Source organism: Ornithorhynchus anatinus, chromosome 16 (assembly GCF_004115215.2).
Source record: "Ornithorhynchus anatinus isolate Pmale09 chromosome 16, mOrnAna1.pri.v4, whole genome shotgun sequence".
Classification (NCBI taxonomy): domain Eukaryota; kingdom Metazoa; phylum Chordata; class Mammalia; order Monotremata; family Ornithorhynchidae; genus Ornithorhynchus; species Ornithorhynchus anatinus.
This window is the reverse complement of record NC_041743.1, coordinates 41,464,914-41,487,538: the sequence shown is the minus strand read 5'-3', so window position 1 is coordinate 41,487,538 and position 22,625 is coordinate 41,464,914. Positions and strand designations below refer to the sequence as shown.

At 56.2% G+C, this 22,625-nt stretch overlaps 1 protein-coding gene across 3 annotated transcripts in view; it reads right to left on the bottom strand.

The window, feature by feature from the left end:
* The window catches only part of KPNA6 (karyopherin subunit alpha 6), a 30,974-nt gene extending 8,591 nt beyond the window's left edge, over nt 1-22,383 (bottom strand). The window contains exons 1-10 of one of the 3 annotated variants that reach the window (XM_029080606.2): nt 22,312-22,383; nt 5,689-5,822; nt 4,971-5,063; nt 4,026-4,128; nt 3,279-3,373; nt 2,831-2,962; nt 2,424-2,512; nt 1,761-1,860; nt 1,215-1,378; nt 572-650 (exon numbers count right to left, since the gene is read on the bottom strand). In XM_029080606.2, coding sequence (XP_028936439.1) covers nt 572-650; nt 1,215-1,378; nt 1,761-1,860; nt 2,424-2,512; nt 2,831-2,962; nt 3,279-3,373; nt 4,026-4,128; nt 4,971-5,063; nt 5,689-5,822; nt 22,312-22,315 — 993 coding nt within the window. In that variant the 5' untranslated portion in view covers nt 22,316-22,383. Of the gene's footprint in view, nt 1-571; nt 651-1,214; nt 1,379-1,760; nt 1,861-2,423; nt 2,513-2,830; nt 2,963-3,278; nt 3,374-4,025; nt 4,129-4,970; nt 5,064-5,688; nt 5,823-12,650; nt 12,776-22,311 lie in introns of those variants that run through there. The other 2 variants (XM_029080607.2, XM_029080608.2) reach the window with 2 other exon arrangements.
* Nucleotides 22,384-22,625: the final 242 nt, after the last annotated feature.

The window sequence follows — 22,625 nt, the reverse complement described above, 5'->3', positions numbered from 1 at the left end:
GAAGTCAATGCTCAAGGTGGGATTTTCCCGTCCCGGCAAACCAGGAGAGCCACACAAGAAGGAAGCTTTGGCTCCGTCTGTTCCCCGCAGGTGTGGGCTGCTGGTATGGATGCCCGGCTGGACAAGGTGGGGTGGTCTTCCCCCACCCCGAGCCCGAAAGCTGACTTCTGCCGGGGCCGAGCGGCAATAGCCCTGCCTTGCCCCAAGCCTCCCTAGGGGGCATCTGGGCTGACGGCCTGGGAGAAGGGGATTCCCGTGGCCTCTCCCAGCCTGGTTCTGTCCACCTGGAGAGCAGGAAGAACCCACCCAGTTCCACACCTATGGGGCAGATGGGAAGACCCTGGGAAATTCAGGGAAGGGACGGGGACAGGATGAGTTCCGAAAGGGTGGCCTCCCCAGAACCCCCCAGGGCTACGGAGCCATTTATCTCCCAAACTGGAGATGGTGGTGGGGCTAAGGGGTCTCATCACGACAGGCTCTCATGGTGGCGGAGGCTACAATGGAGTCCTGTTTAGGGAAAATGTTTGGCTGAGAGGGCTCCGCAGACACCCCTCCCGCCCCTTAGGTTCACCTGGGTCTGGATGTCGTCACCGGTCACGATGTTGCCCACGGCTCTTAGGGCGGGAGATGCCACCTTGTAATCATTATGCCTGCAGGGAGAGAGGGGAGGCCCCAGCGTGGGCAACAGTGGGATTGGTCAAGGCTGCTCGCCCCCAGGACGTTCCCATCCCCATCTCCCGGAGGAGGAATCCAACATAATAACAATGTTACGTGGTTACAACCTGCCAAGCAATGTACTGAGCCCTGGGGAAAATCAGAGTATATGCAGACCGGACATAATCCCTGTCCCACATGGCTCACAGTCTCAGGTACTGAGCCTCATTTTATAGGTGAGGAAACTGAGGCAAAAAGAAATGACTTGCTTGAGGTCATGTAGTAGACAAGTGGCAGAGCCGAGATTAGAACCCAGGCCCTCTGCCTCCCAGGCCCATACTCTTTCCGTTAGGCCCCGCTGCTTCTCTTCACATCAGAAGGCACTGAGCACCCCAGAGTGTGATGCTGGCGAAACCCCACCTAGCCCCACAGCGAGACCAGAATCTGTCCCCGAAGCCACCGAACGAGGCGGGGAGGCCACCAAACCAACCAGCCTCACTCCCCGACAACCCCCCGACTCGGAGGCACGCCGGCCCGTCCGGCCCGAACCGGGCACTCACATCAACAGCTCCACCAGCCGCCGACACACCCCGGAGTCGATGACGGCCTGGATTTTCTCGTTGGGGCCATCCGACAGGTAGGACAGGGCCCAGCAGGCATCCGCGAGCAAGTCTGAGTCGCTGCTGAACAGCAGACGCGACAGCACCGGCAAACAGGGAGACACCTGTTCGGGGCCGAGGGGAAGCCCCGGCGGAGTGGTCAGGGGTGTACGGCGGGGCTTCGCAACCACTCGCCCCTGCTCCATCGCCTTCTGACTCAGCTTGTCTCTAACCGTGAAAAACCCACTCTCCTTCCTCTCGAGGTCCGGACCCAAGGGGCGCTGAGCGCGAGAGAGCAGTTCAGCTCAAGGCCCGGCTGCCAGGACGGGTTGGCCCTTCGGTGGCCCTGCAACTGCGGCACTGCTGGACCCCGGCCGGGCACTTCACGCCCCGCTGGGATCCCGGGCCCCCGTTATATAGACCCCCCAACTCTGAGAGCTGGTCACGGCTCTTTGGGACCCTCCGGCCCCCCACTCACCCAACTGGAGGGGCACAGGCAGCTCTTACCTTCCCAAACTCGGGGGACGGGTTTTTCCCCCGGCACAGGTTGGACAGTGCCCAGACGGCGTTCCGTGTCATGGTCAGCCTCATCGACTTGGTGAGGAGCCTGCGGAGAGCCAGCAGGCGGGTCAGGCGCTGGTCCCTTTCAACAGCTGGCACATTACCAGGGTCACGCTCACCCCCAACCCATCCTTCTCAGCCTGGGCCTGGCACACCACACCTTAAACTCTCTTCCCTTCCCAACTTTTCCTCTTTCCCAATCCTGAGATGCGCCAGGATCTCAAGGGCCGAGGAGCCTGGCTAAATTAGCCCATCTCCCCATGTCTGCAGAGGGCCTGCCTCCCTGCTTCTTCTCTCCAAAGGGCATAGCACGAGGTGAGGAAGGCAGGCATAGTTCCTGGGCTAGGCTGACGGAGAAGCCGGGGAGTTCCTTGACTGAAAACTGGAGGAGAGGTTCATCTACTCGGATGGGAGTAAATGATGCCTCTTTGGTGGGGGGGAGGGCGGGGATGCTAAGATGAACTCTCCAGGGTCACCTCGACCTTTCAGGGCTCACGGTGATGTGATGTCGAGCTACTCTGGCTCCCGGTTCCCGAGGTGCCAGCCCTCCACACCTGTTCCCGCCCCCGAACCACCCACGGACATGCCCAGAGGCCGAGGGTCACTCACGTTAACAACGGGGGGAGGATGTTGCAGCTCAGCACGTAGTCTCGGCAGACGGCACTGTCACCGGCAATGTTCCCCAGCGCCCACACGGCCTGAGAGGACAACGGTGGCAAAGTGCCCACCTGCACGTCGGCACAGCCCGCCGCCCCCCCATTCTGCCCTCCCTCATCTCCCATGCCAGGTTGAGGGGGCTTGCCCCGCTTACGACTCTCCCCGTCTCCCAGAACTCTCTGTGACTCGCCAAGCAGGTTCGGGGACGCCGGGGTCGGGCCGCCGGCGAGTGGTCCTCAATCCTGCCCGGGCCCGGGACCCTGTGTCCTGTCAGCCGCCCATCCAACCCCACAGAGCCTCCTGGGGGAGACTGTCAACCCCAGGGGGCGGTTCGGGCCGCCACAGGGTGCCCCCCTCACCTGCTCTTGCACGTCCTCAAAGTCGGAGTTTAGCAGCTCTATGAAGATGGGGACGGCCCCGGCTTCGATGACGATTTTGGTTTGTTGGGAAGTTCCTGAGGCGATGTTTGTCAGGGCCCAGGCCGCTTCAAACTGGAACGACGCAGAGCGACGGGTTGGGGGCCGGCTGCCTTGCGGGGGGTTGGGGGCTGGGGGGGGAACTACATGCATGACCCAAATCCGATGCCCAAAGAGGGAGGGAGAGAACAGAGGGACCCTCAGGGGATTTGGGAGGTGGAGGGTGGCGGAGGGGGGCGGCGGAAGTCATCTGGGACGCCAGCAAAGACCTCTGGCAGGGATTGCCCTGGGTAGCCCGTTTCTGGGGAAGCTGGCCCCTGAGGCCACCAACCTCTTTCCTAGCGGTAGCCACCAGAGGGCCCCAGGTTCACACCCGGCTCGGGGCCCTTACCTGTAACGTGCAATTCTCGCTCCTCTTCAGGAACTCTACAAACCGGTCCACCACTCCCGGGGTATTGATCACTTCGTCTATCGGGGGATTTGGCTCTGAGAGGAGAACGGGAGCGGGGGGAAGGGTTGAAGAGGGGTCAGGCTACCCCCGGTGGGGCGAGGGGAGGGTAGCCCCCGCCAGCACCTTCAGCCTTCCCTTCCTCTCTACACAGCAGCTACATATTAACTTCTCTATGCCTCAGTCCCCTCATCTGTAAAAGACGGATTAAGACTGTGAGCCCTGGCTGGGACAGGGACTGTGTCCATCCCGATTACTCTGTATCTACCCGGCGCTTACAACAGTGCCTGGCACGTAGTAAGCACTTAAAAAATACTGTTTTGAAAAGTCATCACTGAGCTTGCTATGGGGCGACCTGCCCCTCTCCAAGTTAAAGTGCTGGCCCGGGTTTGCCCCATCTGCTACGACGCCCCCAGACCACCCAACGGGTTTTGGCCCGGTCTCGCCAGGTGTTAACACCCTCGGGGGGGAATGCTAGGAAGCCATCTTCCTCGGGCATCCCCTGCACTCCCCGCCGCCCTCCTCGTTCCCCTGGCCCACGGGGTCAAATTCATGTTTCGGCACCGCGAGAGCCGCCCGGACCATCCCCTCACGGAGCCTGCGGAACCACCCGGCGCCCTGCGCACCTCGGCGCACCTGGGAGACCTGGAGTTCTCTCCGTTTGCCCCCGTCAGCCTCCGGGCTCCTCACCTTTCGAGAGCAGCTTCCGGAATTTCTGGGTGGTGGCCAGCTGCAAATCCGAGTCCTCGGAGAACAGCATCTCCACCATCTCCCGTGAGATGACTCCTTCCTGCTGGGGAAGGACAGGGCCGGGGCGCTGGCGAGGGTCTATCGGACCCCGGGGCTCCCGCCCCCTGCCCCTCAGTGCTCCTCAACCATGTGTATTTCAGAAGAGATGCGAGCTACAGTACCTCCTCTGACCCCGGGAGTCGCCTCCAGGAAGGGACAGGAGCAGGAAGCAGAATGACCCAGTGGCTAGAGCCCAGGTCTGGAAATCGGAAGACCTGAGTTGTAATTCCAGCTCCATCATCTGCCTCCTTTGTGACCTTAGGCAAGTCACTTCACTTCTCTGCACCTCAGTTACCTCAATGTAAAATAAGCAAAATACCTGCTCTCCCTCCTTCTTAGACTGCAAGCCCGATTAAGCACAAGGACTGTGACCAATCTGCTTATACTGTATCTACCTCAGCACATAGTAAAGAGTTTGACACGTAGTAAGCACTTTATTAATAATAATATTTACAGTATTTTTTTAAGCGCTTACTACATGCCAGACACTGTACTAAGCACTGGGGTGGATACAAGTAAATTGGGTTGGACGCAGTCCCTGTCCCACGTAGGGCTCACAATCTCAATCCCCATTTTACAGATGAGGTAACTGAGGCCCAGAGAAGTAAAGTGACTTGCCCAAGATCACAGAGCAGACAAGTGGCGGAGCCGGAATTAGAACCCATGACCTGGCATGTGCTCTATCCGTTATGCCATTCTCCTTCTCACTTTACAAATACAATAATAATAACTAGAAAGGCATCGGTCCCGTGACCCCGTGACCCCATGGAAAAGGCGCAGAGATGAGACTTTGGGCTCTGAGCCTTCCCTAGGACAGGGCTCGGCCAGGGCGGGGCTGGGCCTTACCCCGGGGGTGGAGCTGATGTAGGAGTCCATGAGGAGGGTGTCGAACACAGCAGCATCTTCGTTAATCAGTTCCACGTTCCTTCGTTTGAAAAGCTGCAATGGGAAATGGAGGAGGAGACGGGGAGATGAGGTGTGCGCAGGGGAAACCTGCAGGGGGACCCCGGGGGGCCACGGGGCGCGATAGAGGGATGGACAATCCTCTCTGGAAAGCAGCGAAGTGGCTGCTGAAAGGGTCTTTGGAGGGCTGGAGAGGCGAGAGCCACTGGTAGCTCACCGAGCCCCAAACGCAACCCCAAAGGGGCCAACGCGCACCCGCTACTGGGACCGGTTTCTGCACCTTCCTGTTCTCCCAGACTTCCAGGAGCAGCTGGTCTCCTGGACCCTGGAGGTCTCTCCCCTCCACGGCCCTTTCCCCCATAAGTAGCCTCGGGCATTCTGGGAGAGACAGACCCCTGAGGGAGAGATGAGAGGAGTGAACGGGGCACCCGGTAGGGAGCCTCGGCCTCCACCTCCCCATCCTGGGGAAGCCAATTTAATCAGTCCATTAAATGCTGGGTGCAGAGTCCTGTACTGAGCGCTCGGGAGAGGACACTAGAATAGATCTGGGAGACACGTGGAGGCCCCAGGGTCGGCCCCAGCCAGGCGACACCCCCAGGCTCCATCCCCTCCACCTTGTTGGGACAACGGCCCTCCGGCCAGGGGCCATCCAACCTCCCACCTGCTGCTCCCGTTTCTGCTTGCGGAGCTGGATCCCTTCTTCCTCCCGCCGCCTGCGCATCTCCTCCGGGTTCAGCGCCTTGTTCTTGTAGCTCTTCATCCGGTAGTTATCCTTCCCGGGGCTCGCCATGGTTTCTGGAGGCAGACGAAACCACACATCCCTGATGGGAGAGAACCGTCGCCCCCTTGCCGGTGACTCTCCCCTATCCTGCACCTCCAACAGCCTCGAGGCTCTCCTCGTCCTCTTTACTCTGCCCAACGACCCCCAAGAGCTTCCTGCTCTTGGCCACCCCACCTCAGGGCTCCCCTGGCTCGTCTCCTCCCTTCCCCGGAGCCCTCCTTTCCCTCGGTTTCAACAAACCAGGTCTTGCCCTCCTTTAAAGCCTCTCCAAAAAGCCTGCTCTGCCGGGAGATATCCCCGTTTAAACCCTACCTCCCTCGTCGGGCCATCCCTTCGGCCACTTCAAAACTCGGGCTTCCGGTGTTTTATTTAAGCAGCCACACTCATACTTTAGCATCCATTCTCGCGTTGGCCGCTCGAGGCCACTCCGTTTCCCAGAAGGCACAAGGTTCCTTTCTTGACTGACCCCATGAAATGGGCACGGAACCCACACCGCTCCTCACATCTCATCGCTTTCCCCCCGAGATGCATGTTGTTGGAAAGGCCTCCCCTGAATCCCCAATGGTGCTCTGAACCAAAACAGGTTGCGAAAACCCACCTGGTGGAAAAACTCAGTGTTTGATCTTCTGTCTCCCTGAACTAGACGGCACATCCCGTCAGCACAGTACATGTGCCTGTACTGAGCACTGGGACAGATAAAATACCACTCATTCAATTGCATTTATTGAGCGCTTACTGTGTGCAAGATGGAACACAGTCCCTGCCCCACGTGGAGCTCACAACCTAAGGAGGGAGAACAGGTACTGAATCCCCATTTTCTGGATGAGGTAACAAAAGCCCAGTGAAGTGATTGGCCCAAGGTCACACAGCAGGCAAGTGAAGCCAGGAGAAGCAGCGTGGCTTAGTGGATAGAGCAAGGGCCTGGAAGTGAGAAGGATCTGGGTTCTAATCCCAGCTCCACCACTTGTCTGCGGGGTGACCTTAGACGAGTCGCTTAACTTCTCTGTGCCTCAGTTACCTCAACTGTAAAACGGGGATGAAGACTGTAAGCCCCATATGGTACAGGGACTGTGTCCAACCTGATTAACTTGTATTGACCCCAGAGCTTAGAACAGTGTACATAGTAAGCACTTAACAGGTACTATTATTAGTATTATTATTATTATTAAGCGGTAGAGCTGGGATTAGAATCCAGATCCTCTGACTTCCAAGCCAGGACTCTTTACCCTAGGCCCCTCTCCCGACCCCACTGAGACCCTCCAGAGCCCCAGCTGTCTGGATATCCTCTCCCCAGGGCACCGCCACTGGACAGGAGCCCCAACCCGGCTCGCCCCGGGGCAACGAAGGAACCCAGTGTTTCTCCAGGTTCCGACGTGAGGGAGACGGAGGGAGAAGAGGGGGCGGGCTCCGGCGGCTCCAAGAGTTCCGCTGGGGCCTAAAAAGTTTTCCAAGCTTCTTCCAGCCGGCTGATCTGACTCAATGCCGAAGTCCCTCCGACTGGCCGGGGCCTGGGGGGGCTCCGGGGCGGGGGAGGCCACCGCGCCCGACTCTGAAAGCCACCCAAGGCGCCGCTGAAGCGCTCCTCCACCCCCAGGTGCCGGAGCATGTTGCTTCCAAACAGCTTCTCCTGGCTGCTGGCCAGAGTCTTCCTCGCTGACTCACTGCCGAGCTCAGCGGGCTGATCCAAGCCCCGGCCTGCTGACTCAGGCACCCTGCGGGCTGGAGGGCGGACAGACGGACGGATGGACGGACAGGAGGAGCGGCTCTGGGAGTTCAGGAAGACAGAAACGCTGATAGATGGGGGCAGGGCTGCTGGGTCTCAAGAAGTCACCCACGCTGAGGTACTGTATTCTCCCAGGCACTCAGTCCAGGGCTCTGCACACAGTAAGAGCTCAATAAATACCTTCAACGGATTGACTGACCGAGAGCGGCAGCAGGGGATGGTCTGAGGCCTGCTAGGCTATGACTCCCTCCCAGCCCGGTCAGTCCCCTGCACCATCACCACCGGCCAGCCTCGAAGTCGGGGAAGAATAGGGCCCCGGGCCCCTCGGCAGCTGAGGGGTGGTCTGCTTCTCAAGCGCGGAAACTCCTCTGTCCTGGGGTCCAAGACGGGAGGTGGCCGTCCCTCCTTCTGGGGTCGGGGGGCTCGACCCTGTTCGTTCATTCATTCATCTTTATTGAGCTCTTACTGTGTGTAAAACACGGGATTACGCGCTTGGGAAAATACAAATAATTCCCCCCCCAGACCGTAAGCTCGTTGTGGTCAGGGAATTCGTCTGTTTATTGTTGTAATGTATTCTTCCAAGCGTTTAGTACGGTGCACACAGTAAGCTCTCGATGAATTCAATTGAATGGATGAAAAGACAGATTCCCTGCCCACAATGAGCTTATAGTCTAGAGGCATTCTGAAGCTCCAGGCCCCTGGCGACCAGTCCCGGGGAAGGCGGAGCTCAGCAACCTCTCGGAGTGTGCCGGTCCCGCTGAGCATCTACCTCAGCGCTGAGCACAAGGCTCTGGTGCAAAGTAAGCGCTTAATAAATATCATCAATGTTATGACGGTACAAGCTTTCAAAGCACCCAAGGCCCTTGGCTTCGAAAGGGCTGTAAAAGCCACTGTGACTCTGTACCAGGGCACCTTGCTGATCGGGGCTGGCCGAGGTTCGGGGGTGCGCACTAGGGCTCCTGAAACCGCCTCGGTGGGCGGGGCCCGGATCGATTAAAGCTGGAGTCCGGCTTGCCCTGGCCCAGCCCGGCGCCGCAGGTGACCCCGATCCCTGCTGCACGAGGGCCACTGGCCCCAAAGATGCTGGGAATTGTTGGCTCAGCAGTTCCGGGAACACCACCTCCCTAGAGTTGGCCTGGTCCTCGATCCCACCCTGGCCCGCAGGCCAGTAAGTGACTAAACAACCCGGGCCAGATGGGTGGCTACTCTTTCCTTAATCAACTCCTGGGATGGAGCCTCCGCGGCCTCCCTTAGTAGCCTGCTCCATCTCCCTACTAGCCAAGGTTCCCTCTGGCCGACGCAAATCTTTCCCGCTTAAATGTACGCCCATTCGGCCCTCTGTGGAACTAAACTGCTCGGTAACCACTCCCCAGAAGTCCTTCATAGTCTTAAAAGACACCCCTCCGCCTTTTCTTCTCCGGGGTCGACAACCTCTGACTTCTCATAGTCTGTCCACTGTATTTACTGAGCGCTTACTTTGTGCCAGGCACTGTACTTAGCACTGGGGGAGATACAAGATAATCACATTGGACACAGTCCACATCTCAGATAAGCTCACAGTCTTAAACCCCATTTTATAGATTAGGAAACTGAGGGACCAGAGAAGTGAAGTTACTTGCCCGAGGTCACATAGTAGACAAGTGGCAGAGCCAGAATTAGAACTCAGATCCTTCCGACTCCCAGGCCCAAGCTCTATCCATTAGGCCAGGCTGCTTACTTTCAAAGCTCCCAATCCTTCTCTCGCTCATGCAGCCTGGGCCCATGCGGGCTTCTTTCATAGCGGCGCTGCCCCACTGAATCGGATTTACCCTCCAATATTTTTTTTTAAAGGTATTTACTAAGGGCTTACTAAGGGCTTGCCAAACATCGTACTAGGCACTGGGGCAGACATAAGATAATGAGGCTGGACCCAGTCGCTGTCCCACGTGGGACTCACGAGCTAAATCGGAGGGAAGAGGGTTTAGTCCCCATTTTACAGAGGAGGTAATTGAGACCCAGAGAAATGAAGAGACCCGCTCAAGGTCACACAGTGGACGAATGGCTCCCAAGTCCGTGCTTTTTTCCACTAGGCCACGCTGCTTCCCTGCTTCAGAAAAATGGAGCATTCCGGGCCACGGGAGTGGAACGAGTTACTCTGGGCACTGGAGGCAGAGGATTTGGATTTTCTTGTCACGATCAGCCTTGGGCAGGTCATTTCACATCTCTGTGCCTCAGTTACCTCATCTGTAAAATGGAGATAATACTGTGAGCCCCATGAGGGACATGGGACTGTGTCCAGCCTGATTAGCTTGTATCTACCCCAGCATGTAGTACAGCACCTGGCACACAGTAAATGCTTAACAAATACCACTTTCAAAAAGTACTTACTGAGTTCTTACTGTGTGCAGAGCACTGTACTAAGCGCTTGGGAGAGTACAATACAGTTGGTAGTTATAATCCCCGTCTTCAAAGAGTTTACAGTCTTGGAGGTGGGGGCTAAGGCAGATACTAAAATAAGGTATGGGTGGGGGAACAACAGAGTATAAATACAGATTCGACTGACTCCATTGTACTCTCTTGGGCATTTAGCAAGTGCTCTGCACACAGTAAGTGCTCAATAAAAATCATTAATTGACTGCCAAGTGCAACAGGGGAGGTTTGAGAACCCAAGTGCTTAGGTGACATAGAAGTGCTGAAATAACAGCTGAAGGGGACTTGAAAGATCAGTTTAAGAGCCCCTGGTGGAACTCGTTGTGGATAGGAATGTGTCTGTTGCTCTATTGTACTCTCCCAAGTGCTTTGCACACAGTAAGCGCTCAATAAATACAATCGAATGGCGATGTGATTTTGGAAGGGCCTTGAAGATGGGGAGAGCCAAGGCCTGCCGATGTGGAGAGGGGAGGAAGTTCCAGAAAGGAGGGAGGGCGCGAGACAGAGATTGGTGGCAAGAGCGATGAGATAGAGGATCGCTTCCAGGAGAAAAATGAACAAATACACCCAGTGGTGGGGGGACGTGTTGGAGGACGGATTGATTTTGGTTAGGGTCCAGACAAACCTGGTTTGGGAGAGAGCACTTTGGACATTGGCCCCGAAAAGCTGCAGCCGTGATGGTCTCCGGATGGCGACTCGATAAGAGGAGCAAAGTCCGCCGGGACCCCTTGGCTGCTAATCCCTTCGGGAACAATAGCGATAGCCTCCTTTCGGGCCCAAGTGGTCCCCGAGAGGGCAGGGAATCAAGCCCGGCCCGGGTCAACACTGAGGGGATTAGCAGCGCTTGGGAGAGTACCGTAAACATAATCCCTGCCCTCGAGGAGCTTTCCTTTTAGTGGGCGACTTTGGGCCACTTAGGAGCTCAGGTGGCAGGGCAATCCCGCCAGCCACCGGAGGGTTCTCTAGCCCGGAACTGACACCTTCCCAGCTGGACGGGGGCCCTCACTCGCAGAGATGGTGACTCTAAGACACACCGACGCAGAACCAGACCTCCAGCAACGTGGGGGCCGAAGCCAGGCCAAAGCTGGAGCCGTGGTACCCCAGCCCGGTTCAGATAGACGACGTGTCAGGCCGAACCCAGATGGGCACACGGGGGCCCAAAGTCCCACCCATATTGCCCTCGATGCAGAGTGAGGGCACGACTCACAGTGGACCTGAGGGCATCTTCCTCTCCAAGACCCCCAATGGCAGAGCAGTGGCTAACTCCACTCTTTGGAGTGCTCGGGCTGAGGCCGAGTCCGAGCAGTGAGTAAGAGCACCCTCGAGGATCTTCAGAGATGGGTGACTGGAGTGGGCGAGGATAATCCAGAAGCCTCCCTGCAGATATGAGTTTTGACGACCTCCCTACCCAATCCGGTCCCCGGAGCCGCTGGCAGTCAGCCAGACGTACCGGCTGGAGCTTCTCCTCGTACCTCCTCTCGAATTGCTTGTGTGTGGGAGGAGGGAACCATGCAAAAGCAGGCTATCAGAGAGGGACGGAAGCAGGGAAGGGTCTGGATAATCCCCTGAGCAAATAATGAGGCCGTGCGCCTAGCGGAAAGGGCAGAGGCCCAGGAGTAAGGAGACCCCAGTTCCAATCCCAGCTCTGCCACCCATCTGCCCTGCGATTTTAGGCGAGTCACAACCTTTCAGGGCCTCAGTTTTCTCCTTCATAAAAAGGGAACAAGATCCCTGCTCTGGCTCCTGTAGACTGCTTACCCTGAGGGGCACTAGCTGAGTCTCATCTGATTACTTACTCTAGTGCTGAGCACAGTGCTTCAGCACACAGTGAGCATTTAATCAACACCAGAAGTGGGAACTAGCTCAGTGCAGGGAGTGAATGAAGACACACGGGAAGAGCCTAGCACGCCGTGTTCGGCCAGAACGCTCGCTTCCACAACGAGTTTTGGCTGGATGGCGAGGGCTGAAAGGGGGAGTATTCTTCCGCCTGCCCGTCCAGAGAAACGTCCAGCAGCCATCAATCAGTTGTATTTATTGAGCGCTTACTGTTGGCAGAGCACTGTTCTAAGCACTTGGGACAGTACAATATAAGAGATTTGGCAGCACATCCCCTGCCCATGAGGAACTCACAATCTAGAAGAAGTAGGCAAAAAATGACAAAAGTACAAAAGTACTTTTGTATGTACAAAAGTGTTGCGGGGCTGAGGGTGAGGTGAATAAAGAGTCCAAATCCTAGTTCAAGGATGATGCAGAAGGGAGAGGAAGTATGAGACAGGAGGGCTTAGTTGGGGAAGGCCTCTTGGAAGAGAAGTGATTTTCATAAGGCTTTGAAGGTGGGAACAGTGATGGTCTGTCAGATATAAAAGGGGAAGGAGGTCCAGGCCAGAGGCGGGATGTAGCCGAGGGGTAGGTGGAGTGATAGGCGAGAACGAGGTACGGTGAGTAAGCTGGTGTTATAGGAGGGAAGAGAGGCTGCTGCGTTGTAGAATACAACCGACCGATTGACTGTCAAGAAGGAAATCAGGGAGGTAAGATAGGAGGGGAAATGGTGCTTTAAAGCCGATGGACAGGAGTTTCTATTCCAGCAGGTGGGCAACCACTGGAGGTTCTTGAGGAGTGGGGAAACAGGGACTTAAAACTTTTTTTTAGAAAAATGATCCGGGCAGCAAAGTGACATATGGACTAGAGTTGGGGAAGACAAGCCACATACCTAAAAAATGAGTCTGGATGCTGATTCTCCCCCAAGTTCCTGAAGAACTGGGGTCACCGTCCAAGTACAGGCCAGCCTTCGGGAGGCCGCCAAATGGTCTGTGGCCCAGTCGATGCCTCCGGACCAGCCCAAGGTAATGCGGCCTTTGATATACGTTCACCTTATTGGCTGAGCTGGCTCTTCCTCAAAAGCAAGTCAATTCGTCAGTGCCACGTGTGCCGAGCTCTGAGCCATGCCTCTCTGCCTTTCTCCCCACGATAGTATGATTTATCTAATTAGAAAATAAGAGCGGGAGACACAAGCACCCTTTCCTTTCTAGCGGTGGACTCTTCATTGGACTGGCAGCGCCTCAAGGGGAGAAATCACGGCTTCTCCATCTCTCGTAGGGTCTTTGAACATCCAGGGCCTCCCCCGGCCCCCAACACGCTCAGTCCAGCCAGGTGGTGGTGGAGCTGCTGCAGGGGAGATCAAGGAGATGCCGATGAGAGCCTCAGGAACGGGTAGGTCTTCCTCCCCTCTCCCTGTCACTAGTTTCCTGGGGAGGCACTTCCTTCCCATCCTCACCTCCGAGCTGACCACAGTGGCTTTCAAGGCTGACTTCGGGGAGCCCGGGGCTCTAACACTCGCTTGACCGCTCTCCCTCCGGAAATCAGTGACCTCGGCTTCTCATCGCCACAGCTGCCCTGGCCGCCCGAGCCTCTCCTTTCGGGCCAGGGTCCCGGTTGGGCTGATCCCGGATGTCCCTCCAACATCCATCAGGGAGGAGCAGCTCCCTGGTCTGGCTGCGGCCTTCAGGCAGTGAGCGGAGGGAAGAACAGGGTACGGCTGCGGTTCTTGACTGGGTCGCCTCCTCCAGGAAGACCCAGTTCTAACCATCGATGCAAGGGCTGACCAAAGTCACACTAATGTTCCTCACCAGACACAGGCTGGCGGCAGGGTCAGCGGAGGGGGTGTTGGGCCTCTCAGGAGGCCTCACTTTTCCAAAAAGATTTGGGCTCGGTACCCAGGTGCATTGGACCCCTGAAGACCACACTGGTGGGCTGGGGGGATGCTCTCGGGATCTGAATCTCCAAGACCCCACCGCAACAATCTGAACAACAAAAATGGGAGCGTAGATTCCCCAGGAATCAAGGCCTGGCTCCTCCCTCTCACCTCCAAAAGCGCAGGAGGCCGGGCACTTGGAGTAACATGCAAGTCACTTCCCTTCTCTGGGCCTCAGTGTCATCTGCAAAATGGAGATTCAATTCCCGTTCTCCCCTCTTTCAGTCTGTGGGACAGGGACTGGGACCAATCTAATCATTTTGTATCTATGCAGCCCTCAGGACCTAGTAAGCCCTTCACAAAAACCACTATCATCATCACCATCATCATTATTATTACAATTATCATTCCTACTCCAGAGTGGCGAGGGCAGTCAGCCGGAACTACTAGCCGCCTAAAGAGATGGGAGCCTCCCGTCCGCTGGAGTCCAGCAACAGCATCAGGGTGCGAGTGCCTAGGACCTCCGGCTAGCAAGCGCGAGTGGGTGCTGACTCCGCAGGCCAGTCAAGGTAAGTGGGTGGCTCAGACATTAATTTATTTATATTAATGTCTGTCTCCCCTTCTAGAAAATAAGGGTAATAGGAGGGTAATGTAGGAGGGTAATGTGGGAGGGTAATGTGGGAGGGTAATGTGGGAGGGTAATGTGTCCTTCTACTATAATATTGTACTCTCCCAAGTGCTTACAACAGTGCTCTGCACATAGTAAGAGCTCAGTAGACAAATAATTGACTGACGCTCCGAGTGCCAACTGCCCGGCCTGCTCTCTGTCGATCAGCTGATTAACAAAACTCATCGAGGGCCAGACTGGATGCTTGGGGCAGTAGCAGCAGGGGGTGGGAAGAGTCTCTTGCTCAGAAGGCAGGCAGCACTACTCCTGTCGGGCTTGGGGCCCTGGGGCCCTTCTTCAAATGGATCCTTGGGGCCCAGGAAATTCAAGCTTCCAGCCCCTCTGGAAGCCCACGGAGATATCCAGCAAGTGCCTGCTCCAACTGGGGTGATGGCAGAGTTGGGGCTCTTGAAACCTCCGAGGAGGGAGGGGGGAATACCTTCAGCTGAGAAGGAGTGTGACCTAGTGGGAAGGTCCTGGACCTGGAAGTCAGAGGTCCTGGGTTCTAATCCCAGCTTCATCACTTGTCTTGGTAACCCTGGCCAAGTCATTTCACTTTTCTGGGTCTGTTTCCTCAGCTGGTAAATAGGGATACAATCCCTGTTTTCCCTTCCCCTTAGATGGGGAGCTCTGTATGGGACAGGGACTGTGTCTAACCTGAATACCTTATCTTGTATCTGCCCTAGCGCTTAGTACATAGAAAGCGCTCTCGCTCTCAGTCGTATTTATTGAGCACTTATTGTATGCAGGGCACTGTACAACAATATAACAAACACATTCCATGCCCACAATGAGCTTACAGTCTAGGGTCTCTCTCTCTCTCTCTCTGGATATAAAAAATCTATTAGTCGTCCCTCCCTGAAAGGTCCCCAACCATCCCCTCTGCCCCCCTACACGGTCACCATGGCACTTGCAGACAGCAGCCACTTGTTCCGACTGATATTTGGCCAGCCGCCCAGAACGGTGTGTTGCCAGCCTGCAGTCATCTGCCCGAACCTAGAGCTTGTCCCCAGGACCACTCCCGACACATGCCCCTTCCAGGTCCCCAGGGACGAAGGTTCCGCTTCCGTGTCCCAGAAGCTGAGGCGGAGGGAGGCTGCCCGCCGAAGATGATAACTCCAGACCAAAGGCACCTGGTGTCGTAGCGGTGGCGGCCAGAGCCGCTAAAAATTGCAATTGAAGGGGACAAGTATCCCCCTCCCTCACCTCCAGCAACTCCTAGTGGCTTTCCCGATTTACACCAGAACGGCAAAGGAGCAGAATTCTCCGAAGGACTGGTGTCACTTTCCGCAGGGAGGAAAGAAACCAAGCTTTGGGAGAAGCCAGCCCCAGGTTCTGGGTGGAAACCAGGTTAACCCTGAGGCTTCCTTGGCACCGTCACCCTCGGCAGTCTTCTGGGAGGAGGTGGGAACCCTCCCATAGCCCTTTTTCACCCCCTCTGCGTTGGGAGGCTTCCCCACTTTGACGTCTTTCTGACCCCAAAGGTGGGGCTAGCTAGCCGAGCCCCAATCTCTCCTGCCAGACTCCCTCTCTTTCCCGACACCTTCGGCTCCCCAACCCCTGTCAAATCAAAAGCTGAGGTCTGCCCCCAGCCCACCCTACCTCCTTGTTAACTCCAGAGTCCGCCCCCGGGGCCCCCTCTAGTCAGCAGGGGGTGACAACCCTCTTGTGGGTGGGTGGGGGGGTGTCACACTGTCCCTCCCTTGATGGTTGCTGCTCCCCAGAGGGGCTAGCATAAAGCGGGGAGAGGGAGAGATGCTGGACGGAGAAGGGGCCGGGGTGGGAACCGGCCACTTCCCCGGACTGCAGGAGCCAAACCCGGGGAGCATTCGGGGTCGTGGACCTCGGACTGGACGGCAGAGCTCACCGGTGGTCCGGCCCACCTCCCCGGCTTAACAGGAGGGTGCCGAGCTGAGGCCAGATGGACCGTAAAGGATCATCGTCAAGGGTATTTTACTGAGCCCTTACTGTGTGCAGAGCACTGTAGTAAGTGCTTGGGAGTGTACAATGCAACAGAGTTGGCAGGTGGGTTCTCTGAACAAAACGAGCTTCAACTTTAGAGGATACTCCAGGTGCCCTGTTCGCCTTCCCCCAACGTGTTCGGAAATTCAACCATGTGCTCTCAACCCCACTCCTGAGCCCTCACATTATGGAAAGACTATAAGAGCTTTATTTTATGTTATCTCAGATAAACGTGAGCGTCTCAAGAAGTTTTCCTTCCCCACGAGGGACTTCTATACCACCACTCGCCCGGCCCAGTTTGATGGGCCAACGCAGTGGACGGATGGAGGGGCAGGCGAACCGAGGGCGGGCACATGGTCGGCAGCCTGGCACTGGTACCCTGGGGGGAGGGAATCAGCTGAGCTGTGGGAAACACTCAGGAGGAGGGCTACAGTCTGATGACCGTAAGCCCCCCGTGGGCAGAGATCCATGGTTCAGTCTGTGTCTAATTCCCTCTTTTATGCTCAGGAAAGGGTTTTGCACCCAATAGGTGCTTAACAAATTCTATTACTCCATAACAACGCTCTGCACACACTAAGCGCTCAATAAATACCACTGAGTGATCATTCGGAGCGAGAGACCAGGAGAGAAAGTCAAGACTCTGCTCTTGAGGAACAGGTGAAAAGCGAGGAATAGCAGCAGGGACAGACAGCTAGAACGGCTCCCTGCCGATCTTCCCCCTCCCCCATAGAGGAACAACAATTAAGGGTCCTTATTAAGCACTTCTTCGGGGCTTGGCACTGCGCTAAGCGATCGGGTAGACACGACGGAATCTGATCCGACACTTTCCGTCCCGTGGAGCCTCCCGATCCAAGTGCTTAGCCCCATGGTACAGATGAGGCCCCCGAGGCCCAGAGAGGTTAAGTGACCTGCCCCAGGTCACACAGGAGGTCAGAGGCTGAGCTGGGACCAGAACAGGGTCTCCTGACTCATGCTTTTTCCCCCATGACCTCAAGCACAGCAGTGGCGGGTCTCTATGAGGCCAAGGAATCACTCCTAGGGCCCAGTGAGTCACTTCAGGGAGTTTTCCAGCAGAGAATGGGAAGAGATGCTAACCACCCAGAGCAGCCTGGGCCCCACCTGGTAACTCCCAGAAGGAATTCTAACCCGCTTCACCCTAAATTAGCAACACGATTCTCCTGGAGACTGGAAGACTGGGACACGTCAACCCTCCAAGTCGCTCGCTGACTCTAGCAGCGAGGCGGCCGACGACACACCGCACAAGGCCGAACCCTCCAGCTCCGACACAAAGAACTTGAAAAAGACGCCGGGATCCCGGAGAAATCGTCGTGCCTCTGCTAGTCCATCAGGCTGGTCCCTTTTTCACAGGGTGAATTCCTCAGCTGGATGCTCAACTGTCCATCCCAGTATCCCCTGCTCTCGACCACAAGGCCCCATATCCTGCTACTGCCTCGTTTAGGGCCTGTTACTTTTGGATTCTGCCACGAGATCAGCAAGATTTCAATCCTTCAACCCCAAAGTTTTCCTCTCTGGGTCAGAGCAAAGGGCTGGGCTGGTGACACCCTGACATCTTACTCTTCCCCACGAGAGGGAAATTTCCACAACCGCTTTGATGATTATGGTATTTGCTATGCGCGTACTATAGGTCAAGCACTGTTCTAGGCGCTGGGGTAGATACAAATTTTTATTTTTTAAATGGTATTTGTTAAGCATTTACTATACGTATTGTACTGTACTAAGCACTGGGGTAGACACAACCTAGTAAGTCCAACTCCCACATGGGATTCAGTCTCAGTCCAAGTTTTACAGATGAGCTAACAGACACAGAGAAGTTAGTGACGTGCCCGAGGTGAAAGAGCAGGCACGTGGCAGAGCTGGGATTAGAACCCAGGTCCTTCTGATGCCCAAGCCCGTGCTCTTTCCTCGAGGTCACGCTCTGCCCTTCTGCAAAGCCGGTTATCTTCATTGTAACTTTCTGTCACCATTTACAACAAAGCAAACAATTCCATTTCTCTCTATACTTGCGAAGGTAGGGAAGAGGCTACAGCCAACAGGTCAAAAGGTCACAATTTCTCCTTGGTTCTAAACTCAATGTCCACTTGGGCCTTCTTAACCGGACACCACAGCTAACTCGGCTTGACTCTGAAGTCGGCAGGACCCCAGAGGGAAAATTCAGGAGGATGCAGAAAATTGAGGATGCTGCATCCGCTCACTCGCGAGAGACTTTCACCGTGCCAGGCCCCCCAAAAGCTCCGGGGGGTGGCAGCCGAACCCCCGCAACAAGTTAACGGGGGTGTCCCAACCCTCTCCGGAGTCAAGCGCCACCACAAACGGCTTGAATGTGGGCAGCAAACCCGATCTACCAAAAACACTCTCACCCTCTAGGTCCCACACACCCCAAAGGGTCTGCACCCCCTGCCCCAGATTTCGCCCCGCGGGGAGGAGACATCTCCTCACTTCATCTTTAATAATACTACTGCTAATAATAATGATGGCACCTATTAAGCACTTACTATGTGCAAAGCTCTGCTCTAAGCTCTGGGGAGGACACAAGGTGATCAGGTTGTCCCATGTGGAGCTCACAGTCTTAATCCCCATTTCACAGATGAGGTCACTGAGGCACAGAGAAATCAAGTGACTTGCCCAAAATCACAGAGCTGACAGGTGGCCGAGCCGGCATTTGAACCCGTGACCTCTGGCTCCCAAGCCCGTGCTCTTTCCACTGAGCCACGCTGCTTCTCTTTAGACATTTCATCTGTAAATGGGGATGGAGACTGTAAGTCCCACGCAGGACAGGGGCTGGGTCCAACCCGATTTCTCTGTAACCACCCCAGTGCTTAGTACAGTGCCTGGCACATAGTAAGTGCTTAATACCCTGATTATTATTATTACGAAGATGTCATCTGGCCAGACCAGCCCCGTCCCCACCCAAGGAGGCGGCTCCACTCCCCAAGCAACATTGCCCCCCATGCTTGCCCATGTGCAGGGGGGTCCCCCCTCCCCACACCCTGCCCCGGGACCCTCAGGGAAACTTTCGGGTTTCAAATCCAAACAAGACAGACGGACGAAACACACTCTCGGCCGGGAGCAGAGGTCCCCCACCCCTGGGTCCCTGCTCCGCCCTTGGGAGTCAGAGGTTGTGGGTTCCAATCCCGCCTCCGCCTCTTGCCGGCGGTGTGACTTTGGGCAAGTGGCTTCGCTTCTCCGGGCCTCAGTTCCTTCCTCCGTACCATGGGGATGAAGGCTGGGAGCCCCACGTTGGACAACCTCATTGCCTGGTATCTCCCCCAACACTTAGGACAGTGCTTGGCACATAGTAAGCGCTTGACAGATACCATCGTTATTATTAGTGCTTTGAGAAGCAGCGTGGCTCAGTGGAAAGAGCCCATGCTTGGGAGTCAGAGGGCATGGGTTCAAATCCTGGTGTGTGACTTCGGGCAAGTCACTTCTCTGTGACTCAGTGACCTCATCTGTAAAATGAGGATGAAGACTGAGAGCCCCACGTGGGACAACCTGATCCTCTTGTATCCTCCTCAGTGCTTAGAACAGTGCTTGGCACATAGGAAGCGCTTAATACATGCCCTTATTATTATTATTCTCAGTGCCTCAGTGACCTCATATGTAAAGGGGAATGAAGACTGGGAGACTCAGGTGGGACAACCTGATTACCCTGTATCTACCCCAGCACTTCGAACAGTGCTTGGCACATAGAAAGCGCTTAACAAATGCCATCATGATTATTCTCGGTGCCCTCATCTGTAAAATGTGGATGAAGACTGGGAGCCTCACTTGGGACAAGGCTGATCCCCTTGTGTGTCCCCCAGCGCTCAGAACAGTGCTCGGCACATAGGACGAGCTCAACAAATGCCATCGTTATTATTATCCTCGGTGTCTAAGTTCCCTCATCTGGAAAACGGGGATTCAGACTGTGAGCCCCACGTGGGACAACCTGATCCCCTTGTCCCCCCCCGCAGCGCTTTGAACAGTGCTTGGCACATAGGAAGCGCTTAACAAATGCCATCATCATTATTATTGTCGGTGCCCTTCTCTGTAAAATGGGGATGAAGCCTGGGGGGCCCCACCTTCTGACCCTCTATCCACCCCAGTGCTCAGAACAGCGTTGGGCACATAATAAGGGCTTAACGAATGCCAACATTATTAATCCCTGTCAGCTGGGTGACTTTGGGCAAGTCACTTGACTTCTCTGGGCCTCAGGGACCTCATCTGGAAAATAATAATAATGTTGGTATTAGTTAAGCACTTACTATGTGCAGAGCCCTGTTCTAAGCGCTGGGGGAGATACAGGGTAATCAGGCTGTCCCACGTGAGGCTCACAGTCTTCACCCCCAGTTTACAGATGAGGGAACTGAGGCCCAGAGAAGTGAAGTGACTCGCCCGCAGTCATACAGCTGACAAGTGGCAGAGCCGGAATTCGAACCCGTGACCTCTGACTCCCAAGCCTGGGCTCTTGCCACAGCCACGCTGCTTCTGGACGAAGACTGTCAGCCCCATCTGATGACTCTGTATCTTCCCGCCCCCCGCGCTTAGAACAGTGCTTTGCACATATTAGAGAAGCAGTGTGGCTTAGTGGGAAAAGCCCAGGCTTGGGAGTCAGAGGTCGTGGGTTCTAAACCCTGCTCCGCCACTTGTCAGCTTGTGACCTTGGGCAAGTCACTTGACTTTCCCGTGCCTCAGTGACCTCATCTGTCAAATGGGGATGAAGACTGTGAGCCCTCCATGGGACAACCTGATCCCCTTGTGTGTCCCCCAACGCTTCGAACAGTGCTTGGCATATAGGAAGAGCTTAACAAATACCAACATTATTAGAGTAAGCGCTTAACCAGGAAAGAGCCCGGGCTTGGGAGTCGGGGGTCATGGGTTCGAATCCCGGCTCTGCCACCTGTCAGCTGGGTGACTGTGGGCAAGTCACTTCACTTCTCTGGGCCTCAGTTCCCTCATCTGTAAAATGGGGATGAAGACTGTGAGCCTCACGTGGGACAACCTGATCACCCTCTATCTCTCCCAGCGCTTAGAACAGTGCTCTGCACATAGGAAGCGCTTAACAAATACCAACATTCTCTGGGCCTCAGTGACCTCATCTGTAAAATGGGGATGAAGACTGTGAGCCCCACGTGGGACAACTTGACACCCTGTCTCTCTCCCAGCGCTTAGAACAGTGCTCTGCACATAGGAAGTGCTTAACAAATACCAACATCCTCTGGGCCTCAGTTCCTCATCTGTAAAATGGGGATGAAGACTGTGAGCCTTATGTGGGCCAACCTGGTGACCCTGTCTCTCCCCCAGCGCTTAGAACAGGGCTCTGCACCGAGGAAGCGCTTAACAAATACCAACATCCTCTGGGCCTCAGTTCCTCATCTGTAAAATAAGGATGAAGCCTGGGAGCCCCACGCGGGACAACCTGACACCCGTATCTCCCCCAGCGCTTGGCACAGTGCTCTGCACCTAGTAAGCGCTTAACAAATGCCAACATTCTCTGTGCCTCAGTGACCTCATCTGTAAAATGGGGATGAAGACTGGGAGCCCCAAGCGGGACAACTTGACACCCTGTCTCTCCCCCAGCGCTTAGAACAGTGCTCTGCACAGAGGAAGCGCTTAACAAATACCAACATGCTCTGGGCCTCAGTTCCTCATCTGTAAAATGGGGATGAAGACTGGGAGCCTCCCGCGGGCCAACCTGGGTCTCCCCCAGCGCTTAGCGCGGTGCTCTGCACAGAGTAAGCGCTGAACCGATACCACCCTTATTATTGTTATCACTGTTGTTATGAGGCGGAGGGTCCCCCGGGCCGGTGGCTGGGGTCCGGACGACAGGGGGGAGGAGGAGGAGGAGGAAGGGCGGGGACGGGGCCGCAGTGGGAGGGGGGGGCCGGCGCCGGGGGGGGAGAAGGACCGGCCGACGGGCGGCTGAGGAGAAGGGGGAGGATGAGGAGAAGGAGGCCGCCCTTCGCCCTCCCCCGGGCCCGGAGGGGTCTCCCCGCGCCCCCGGTTCGGTTCGGTCCGGTCCGGTCCCTCCTCCCGGCCCGCGTCGCTCACCCATCCCGGCTCCGCTCGCTCCGGACGCGGCGGCGGCTCCAGCGGACAATATGGCGGCCGGCGGCGACGGCGGCCGGCGGCGGACAAAACACCCCGGGCCCGGGCCCCGCGCCGCACAGCGCCCCCCCTCCCCTTCCCTCCCTGCGCGCGCTTCCCCCCCCCCTCCAGCCCGCCCCGGACGCGCGCCTCTTAAAGGGGCCCGCCCCGGACGGAGGCTCCACCGCTCACAATGGCGGTGGTATTTCTTAATAATAATGTTGGTGTGTGTTAGGCGCTTCCTATGTGCAGAGCACCGCTCTGAGCCCTGGGTAGAT